At 40.4% G+C, this 9,733-nt stretch overlaps 1 protein-coding gene across 1 annotated transcript; it reads right to left on the reverse strand.

The window, feature by feature from the left end:
- Nucleotides 1-1,799: 1,799 nt before the first annotated feature.
- On the reverse strand, nucleotides 1,800-8,803 carry LOC104521348 (cell division cycle 5-like protein; the record flags this gene model as incomplete). The annotated part of the gene is made up of 5 exons (XM_010163318.2): nucleotides 8,612-8,803; nucleotides 6,458-6,622; nucleotides 5,293-5,373; nucleotides 4,697-4,942; nucleotides 1,800-1,997 (listed from the first exon to the last, which is right to left on the reverse strand). Coding segments are annotated over exons 1-5 (882 nt in total), but the record flags the coding sequence as incomplete, so codon positions are not given.
- Nucleotides 8,804-9,733: the final 930 nt, after the last annotated feature.

Consider the following 9,733-nt stretch of genomic DNA (forward strand, 5'->3'; position numbering starts at 1 on the left):
TCCGGGGGGGTATTAGCCACAACTTCCTCGGGCAACCTGTTCCAGTGTCTCACCATGCTCACAGTGAAAAACTTCTTCCTAATATCTCATCTAAACCTCCCCTCTTTCAGCTTAAACCCATTTCCCCTTGTTTTGTCATTAGTTGTCCTTATGAAAAGTCCTTCCCCAGCTTTCTTGGAGCCCCTTCAGGTACTGAGAGGCCGCTATAAGATCTCCCCGGAGCCTTCTCTTCTCCAGGCTGAGCAGCCCCAACTCTCTCAGCGTGTCCTCAAAGGAGAGGTGCTCCAGCCCTCGGATCATCAATTAATGCAAAACCAGTTGGCTACTGGGCTACATGCAGGTGAACTGTTCCTGGCTTGAGCAGTTGACTAACAACTGTGGAGTCTATACCTGGATGACATTCTTGACTGATAGATTTCACACTGTATTTCACGTGTATGAATCAAGTGAAAATTCAGCCTTTCTGGCCTCTCATGTTATTTCTGTGGTAGTAGCTGCTTGAGGAGGTTTACTTCCAGCAACGGTAGCTATGTTGATGTTAAATACAGAAGAACTTTAAAAAAAAGAAAGGTTCCTTTTACCAATGAAAAAAAATAACATAATGCCTGCAAAATTTAGAGAGCCTTTTAGTCTAAAATGGTATTTTGGCAAACAGTTAATGACTTATGGCAAGTCTGAACACACACATGTTCTGTGGGAAGAAACCATTTAAAACCAGCTTACTTTTTATCATGAAAGCTGTGTATTTTTGTGTTTTGTGTGGAGTTTTGGGGTAAAACTCTATAGAGAGGGGACAAGGCAAAGGAAATCAGTGTCCCAAGGGTTTGAATTGCTTTCTACTTAGTGCACCATACTTCAGATTATTTCCTCTCTATACACAACTCCCTCCAATCCCAGGACAACCTACTAAATCTTAATGCTTTGTTGAGTTAAGGCCTCTTTCAGTTTAAACCCATTTCCCCTTGTTTTGTCATTAACTGCCCTTATGAAAAGTCCTTCCCCAGCTTTCTTGTAGCCCCTTCAGGTACTGGGAGGCCGCTATAAGATCTCCCCAGAGCCTTCTCTTCTCCAGGTTGAACAGCCCCAACTCTCTCAGCCTGTCCTCACAGCAGAGGTGCTCCAGCCCTCAGATCATCCTAGTGGCCCTCTTCTGGACTTGTTCTAGCTGCTCCAGGTCTCTCTTGTGTTGGGAATCACTGGAATTGGCTAGTCTGGGAAGAATTGAGGACTATCTGGACCTTCACACCTGCATTAGTCAACCAGAAACCAAATCTTAAGTTGGAAAGAGAATCTGAGAGGAGTTTTGGGACAGAAATATTGCTTTTAAGCATCATTCTCTGAAGTATCTTGTACTGGTCACTACAAGGGACAAAATGCAAAACTAGAAAGATCAGGTATGTGATATGCTAATAGTGGAGATTAAGAAAATAGCAAAAAAATCCACATGGATTTAAGAGAGAGCAGAACCTGACCTACTCACCAGCTGAGAACAAAGTGGGTGAGATGAGCAGTCTTACAGCTAATAGTTCAAAGAGAAACTGTGTGGGGGAATACTCTAGGGATATTATTTAAGAAAAGGAGGAGGATGAGAGAAGGCAATTTAAACACCTCAAGAACTATGAACTCTCTAGTAAAATTCCTCAACAACTTTTTCAAAGGAATCCCACCAAAAGAGCCGAATGATTTATCAAGTAACATGTAATTCTTACATAGAAAAAAAGAAACAACACTGGGAGAAACTTTTTAAAAAAAAAACCCCAAAAAACAGGTGCAAAAAGCAGAAAAAAAGCAACACTGACCTCAAGCCTCTTTTCAAGTGACTCTATTCTGTCTTTTTTGCTGGCCAAGTTAGCTCTTGTGTAGCGGTTCTGTCCAGGCAGGTATAAGACTTGGCTGTAACATTCTTCCCACACCTGGTTATAAGCTTCACTCGAGAGCTCTCCATGCCCCATTCCTTGCTTTACCACTTCCATCTCTTGTGCCAGTAGATCTTGGGCCTGTTGGAAATGATGAGAAATAAATTGCAGTTACAATACACAGGATACAAGAAAATTCCTCTTGTTTTCAGTCCTTCGGTGTGCAATTCACAGGGGCAGTTTCTCTTTTCATACTAAAAGCTCACCATCAGGTTAAGCTAACTATGAAATCTAACACAGATGCTGTGGATTATAAATGAAACCCAGGCTAGAAGGCTACTCACAGTGCAACTATCCTTCATTTTATATAATTTGGCCAAACCTGACATCACTCTGCTGCAGCTAATGAAAGCTGTGGCACGGCTAGATACTTCATCTTGCTGCAGAAGAAAAGAGATAAAGGCAAGAACCTTGAGGGGAGGGAGAACTGTACAGACAGAAGCAGCTGTTCTGTGAAACAAAAATCACTTTTCATTTCCTTTTGCTCGTCCTTCTCCACACAACCTGAAAAGTCAACTCTTAAATATTAATGGGTGAGCTGTATAAGCTCCACTGCAGGAAATACTACTCTGAGTTGAACTAACACATATTCTGTTGCTAAAGAACTACTGGTGAGATATGAGCATTCTGCTGTTTCCAGTTTAGTTTACAAAGTAACTTACAGTGAACTGAAAAGACTCACTTTGTTCTCACAACTCAGTATTTCTGACAAAGAGCCTGGCCCACAAAACTATGTAAGCATCCAGGTCCTTCCAAATTTTATTTGTAAATAAAAAACTAAAGTATCTTTGCTGATCTGGACTTCATTGGTTATAAGTGCATGTCTTCCCTTTCAACAGGATTTATATGTGCACCACAAATTTCCGTATCAGCAGCAGATATCTCAGTACAAGCAGATGTGTGTTTTATAACAATATATGGCCCAGGAAATAATTTAGGTATCACCACATTACATGATTCCAGGGATACTGGGGAAAGCAAAATTAATTACTTGTCCTTGATGATCAAGACAGATAAAATAGTGAGTACTCTAACCACGCCTAACAAAGCTAAATCTTATAAAGGTTCAGTTTCAATTAGTCTCTATTTGTACACTGAGGAATTACTTAAGGCTATTTAGTAGTGGCATGAAAACAGATTCACAGCTTTAAGAGCTCAGCACACCGTGCTTAGCACCACTGCTAATCCCTCCCAAAAGAGTACCACACATCAGGAAAAGAAAGGAGCATTTTATGAAGCGATTTCATTCTTAAAACAAATGAAGAAATAAAGCAAAATAAACAAGCCCCAGATGAGATTGCAGAGACAGGAAAACTTCCCTGTTTGAATTTGATTTTATGCAAAGAGGGAATATTAGGTTGAATGTTAGAGAGCAAGCAGGAGCAAGGATGCAAAAAACTGCTGCCCATCAGTTAGGAGACAAAGTTTCCAGTGACTCTGAAGAAAGTTTCCACACAAAAACTACTGGACTGTGTAATAGTCTCTAAGGGAAGTGGCAGAAAACCCAATTCTCGTAGCACTTCAAAACAACCAGAGAAAGCACTCAGAGAGTGTTCCTAAGGGAACAATCTGACACTGACAGGGCAGTGAAATTCATCATCTAACTGTATTTTCCATCTTTAACTTCTCCTGCTCAGAAATCTTCAAGTATAATTTTTCATTTAACAGCAAATTGGAAGTACATACTGTTTGCTGTTTCTCATTTTAGACTCTTGATTCACTGGTCAGATACGGTCAAGGAGACAGATTTAAAATCTGCTTCTGTATCTTTAGAGTCACTTTAAAGCAATACAGGATTTAGGTGCAGAGATACCACAGCTATTGTCAGAATGCAAGTCTGAGATAGCAGGAGTCTGCATAAAATAACTGACTTGGTGGCACGTGATTTTTGTCCTTGTCACTCATATTTATTCCTGTAAGCATTTGGTCAAAGGTTACTGGCACAACTTCACAGGTGAAACTCTTTGAAAGAGCTAACCACAGCCCTGTGTGTCTGAACTGTCTGTCTGTCATTTGGCAGCAAAAAGCAACATCTGTAGCTGTTTAAATAAATGAACAACCCGAACCAGAACCCTTGGTACAGGACTGCTATTTAACTTGGGATCACAATGCAAAACAGGACACAGTGCCCAGACAGCCTACTCATTTCATCCAGCAACAACCTATTCTGCCTATTCAGCACTTTTTAACCATGTAGGCTTTAAGATCAGTTGCCATAGCCCAGCAGGCTCTGCACTGGCACAGCTCTGTTGGATCACGCTTGACAAGCATAATTAAACAACTTGATTTGCTGCTCCAAGTTGTAAATTGCCTACCACTGTCGTATTTAGTCTGCACTGCTATGAAAAAAAAACCCCACTTAGTAATTCTGGATTAAGAAACTACACAGGCAGCAGAATGGATGTGGATATCACATCTACTTAAAGCCTGAATGATTTAACATCAATTTCCAGAAACAGCAAAGTAGGATTTGGTAGCTGTTGGGGTATTAGAGCTCCTACCTTTACTTAAAATGATAAACAATCACAATACATTCAAAATTGTATCCAAAAGACAATGCCTCTGGACAAATACAGCACCCTCAGCATTCTGCTGAGGGCCTAGATTAACATCAGCTCACACAAAAGAAAATGTGCACTTAAATCATCCTTACAACTCTTCATACAGCCCTCTGGAGATCTGATTCTGTGCAGGCTTGTATCCACCCTTTTTTGCAAGATTACAGGACCATGACATAAGGAGACATTAGGTCACCAGTAATTAGGCCATAGAGCTCCCACCTTCTTGAGATCTTCTTTGGAGAACTTCTCATAAGGATTTTGTTCCAAGTAAGCCATATGCTCTGCATTGTTGCTTCCAAATCCTGGGCCTTTCCCCTTCTTACCACTAAGCTGCTCTCCAAATGGGTAGTGTAAAAGATCAAAATGAAGCATAGTAATCATCTCTTTCTTTATCAGCTCTTCACTTTTCTGCAAGTCTGTTAGAGGTGGTTCCACATTTAAGGGTCTCAGTATTGTTTCATTAACCTGTCCAGGAAAAAAAGAAGGAAAAAAAAAAAGTTGATAAACTTCCTACACACCAAAGATCATATTAAATTCATACACCTCCACCTGAGTATGGATTTTATATATCAACTAAACCACACAGAACAGGTGCCAAGATCCGTTGCAGCGTGGCATGCAGACAGCAATCCAAACACCCAACTGTGCTTTCATCTGTGCATATGAAATCCTCATGACAATTTCACCACGAAAGTTTCCCGTAACTCTCATTCTCTCATAATCTACTTTGACTGTATTTCCTCCTACAATGGTTAAAACCTTTATTTCTATTTTTTTTTTTTTTTTCCTTAGAAGTGAATTTTGTTTCCACTTACTTCTGAGGGCCGTGGTAGATTCTTCTGAACAGCTTTGTGCATTCTCTTCAGTTCCTTTGCACGTTCTGCTTCTCGGAGAGCCTAGACAAACAAACTTAGTGTTACTCCAGCTACCATCAGACAATCAGGTGCTTCCTATGTGATATAAAAACTAACTGATTATTGTAGCAAAGATTTCTTGAAGTATAAAGACATAAAGAGCCAAATAATGTGATGACATCGTAATTTACTGCCTCTAAAGTAAACGGGAAGAGCACAGCACACTAACCCAAGAGGAGAGATATCTTAAAAAATAATTTCTAGCCATCAAGTTCTCCTTCAGCCTCAACCCCGGCAGATTTTGTTCTTTATGAATTTCTCCACATCAAGTTTGACAACTGCTGTAACTCTCCAGACATGAAATCCACCAGGAAAAGAAAGACTCTTAAATTTGCAGTCAGGACTCTATTTGTCTTCTTTAATGACATAAAGTAACTACCTTCACTAAAAAAAATACTCGTGAAAGTGTAAAAACATGAGACTTCTCCTTACATTTCACTTTCAAGTAAAAACATGAGTCTTCTCCTTACATTTCACTTTCAAGCAGTAACATAAAAAGGCAGTGTTCTCAAAACCTTAAGGAACGATGACCAAGACTTTCCAGCCATGTCACACCTTCATTTGAAGGGCAGGACGCTATTCTCTTGTATGATATTACAAGTCTAATTTCTTTTCTCTATTCCACACACATAATTTATTCAGGGTTTTTATTAGGGTGTGTATGCACAAGGCATACATATATATATGTATATAATGTATTCCTCTCCAAATGGGACATGTTAGGAATCAAATTCTGGGAAATGTTTATCATATTAGAAGATAGTAGAACATAGGATTTTTTTATTTTATATATATTTTATTCACTTTTCAAAGCACAGCCATTGGCAAAACCCTTCTGAACTCAAAACCACATTTATTTGAAGGTATAAAACAAACACAGATTTGTATCACAAAAATTAAGATAAGCAATAAATGGAAAAAAGATTGTTTTTACAAACAGAAAAATTTCACTTTGTTATCCTGTAGGAGCTGTCCTACCTCCACTAAACAGGTATGGAACTATCAGAACCATACAAAGAACATTTTATTTTAAACAAAAGGCACTACCCGCATCACACACACAGACCTGTTTGCGGGCATCGATATCAGCAGTGTCTTCTACAAAGGCTTCATCCACTTCATGTTCCTCAAGTTCTTTTTCTGCATTTTCAGGCAAAACAATCTCAAAGTCATTCTTTGGAGCAGGAAGGGCCATGAGTCCAAGGCGGAGGTGTTCGCGGGACTCTCTCTCCTGTTGAAGTCACAGTAAGATACAAAGCTTCTGGATTCATACACTAAGGTGAGATACAACCAGATTCCATTCATCTACACTAACAGACATAAACAATACACAACTAATATCATCTGGACATCTTAGTCTGCTACAAAGCCTACAGAAAAAACCCTCTGACAAATGAGACATGCTAGTAAACCAGGCTGGCTTACAGACCACCACCCCAGAGTTTATGCACTATTAAGCACAGAAACTCTCTGATCCTAAAAAGAACAGATGGTTTTCTTAAAAATAGCTAGTAACGTCTTCAAATGGGCTGAAATACACTCAAGTAAAATAACAGCACAGCACCTTTCCCTCTCAGTAGTTTCACAGAATCATAGAATGGTTTGGGTTGGAAGGGATCTTAAAGATCATCCAATTCCAACCCCCCTGCCATCCGCAGGGACGCCTTCCACTAGACCAGGTTGCTCAAAGCCTCATCCAGCCTGGCCTTCAACACTTCCAGGGAGGAGCAGCCACAGCTTCTCTGGGCAACCTGTTCCAGTGCCTCATCACCTTCACAGGAAAGAATTTCTTCCTAATATGTCATCTAAATCTCCCCTCTTCCAGTTTAAAGCCATTTCCCCTTGTTCTATCACTACCTGCCCCTTATAAAAAGTCCCTCCCCACCCTTCCTGTAGCCCCTTCAGGTACTGAAAGGCTGCTAGGTCTCCCCGGAGCCTTCTCTTCTCCAGGCTGAACAGCCCCAATTCTCTCAGCCTGTCCTCATAAGAGAGGGGCTCCAGCCCTCGGATCATCCTGGTGGCCTCCTCTGGACTCGTTCTAACAGGTCTCTCTTGTGTTGGGGGCTCCAGAACTGGACGCAGCACTCCAGGTGGGGCCTTACAAGAGAGGAGTAGAGGAGGAGAATCACTTCCCTCGACCTGCTGGCCACTACTTTCAGTACAACAGCAGAGACCTTTCAAGAAATTGAAAATATGTGAAAATGTGTCCACACTGATGAGGGACACAGGGGTGTTTGCAAGCTGCTAACTGGAACTTTTTTCCTTGTAGTTGCTCACAAATCTGGGAATTGTGGCACAGTATGAAAATGAGACAAACAGCACTAGGTCTGGAAACCAGCAGAGTCCATAAGGAAATTGAAGCCCCAGTTTTTCTTCTAGCAGCAAAAAGCCTATTTACTACAAAAAGGCTAAGACAGAACCAAAATAAGTATAAGGACATCAAGTAAACCTTGTCCTTCAAGCTAAGAGGAAATCTGAAATTCTGAACTTGAAGAGTTATTTTTGTGAGAAGAACATGCCAAAAACTTGAAGTGGATATCCTTAGCTTGCCCAAATAGAAAAACATCAATAGTGCTGGCAGGAGATACCCAAAGTCACAGCTAATGCTGCAGAAACAGCCACATAAAAGGAGTTCCCAAGGTGCTACCTATTAGGTAAATGCCCTTTTATACCATCTCTAATTGGCAGGGTACATCTGGTCGAATCTCTAAGAATGGAAACATCTGTTGCCAAAGGCGATGAAAGAATCGAGATGGGACTCAGATTACTGGGCATCTCAAAAGCAAGTGCTCCTAATGGCAAAAATTAAACTCCTTTAGCTCAATGTTGTCAACAGGTCAGACTGATGAAAAGGTCCTGCAGGTAAATGGGGAAGCCAAGATGATGAGGGATTTGAGGGAGGACTGCAAGAAAAATGAATCTTTCCTTGAGATATATTTCCTGCTCAGCTTCAAAGATCCAAGTAGAACTGAAACTTAACTATGTCTTCTTTGACAAATAGCTTCAGAGTGCTTTTACTGAGCACACTGAAAGCTGTTCTGAGTGACAAGGTTTCTGTTCCTTCAAATAAAGATTTGATTTTACTAAGTGATTAGTACAGATCTGTAGATGAGCAGTAGAAATAACACTTGCTATAAAATAAAGTTCTGTTCAGATAACGAGAATTAAAACTCCTTAAAATTAATAGAGCACTAATTTCTACTTCTTAAGTGCTTCTTACCATTTGTTTTGCATAAGATGGGTCACTGTAATCTGCCATTCCCTCCTCCGGGTTGATGTTCAATTTATCACGCAGTGGAGTTCTACCAGGAGTTGTACCAACCACAGGTTTAGGAGTTAGTCCTCCACGAGGAGTCAAGCCTTCTTGTCCATGAGAAGGTGTTCTAGAGGAAGCATGGATACAGTAATTCATCTTTTTTCTGACAGAGCTCTACTTACAAAAGTCTGATTGCTGAAAGAAGTTACATAAATACTGTTAATAAATTCAATCTAGCTTTTTTTCTTGTCCAAAAAACAAATTGTTTAAATCTGTGAAGGTGTAACCAAGTACCTGTCAAGCTATCTAGGCATATAGAATCATAGAATGGTTTGGGTTGGAAGGGACCTTAAAGACCATCCAGTCCCACCCCCCCTGCCATCAGCAGGGACACCTTCCACTAGACCAGGTTGCTTAAAGCCTCATCCAACCTGGCCTTCAACACTTCCAGGGAGGGGGCATCCACAACTTCCTTGGGCAACCTGTTCCAGTGTCTGACCACCCTCACAGTGAAGAACTTCTTCCTAATATCTCATCTAAACCTGCCCTCTTTCAGCTTAAACCCATTTCCCCTTGTTTTGTCATTAATTGCCATAATATCATTATGTTAAGAGAAGTTTTAGGAACTACATCAACACAAACTCCTGTTACTACTTTTGAGAGAAGATTACCATACCCCAGGTCCTGTTCTGGGGTATGGTAATCAGGATTTAATTGCAAGCTCTGGTTTCCCCACCACCTGTGGCAAGTCATTCACTCTGAATTCATCTGGCTTAACAGCTCTCCCATTTTACAACTGAACTAATCACTCTGAAGTGCCTCTTTGCATTCACTGATTATTGAAGGAATAATTACATTACAATAATTACTTTTAAGTACCTAAGGTCAGGCAAGATGGATTAAGTCTTAAGATTTTGTGAGCTTCAGTTGCTTCTCCTCTAGATTGGGAAGAAAGATTGTTCTCTATCCCAATAACCTACTACATGAAATGTGTGCAGAAATTTGTCTTGGATATAGTCACAAGTTTTCTGTTGTCAACTTATAACAAGGTTTCATATCACAGAATCACAGAATGGTTTGGATTGG

Source organism: Antrostomus carolinensis, unplaced genomic scaffold, assembly GCF_000700745.2.
Source record: "Antrostomus carolinensis isolate BGI_N321 unplaced genomic scaffold, ASM70074v2 scaffold3140, whole genome shotgun sequence".
Taxonomy (NCBI): domain Eukaryota; kingdom Metazoa; phylum Chordata; class Aves; order Caprimulgiformes; family Caprimulgidae; genus Antrostomus; species Antrostomus carolinensis.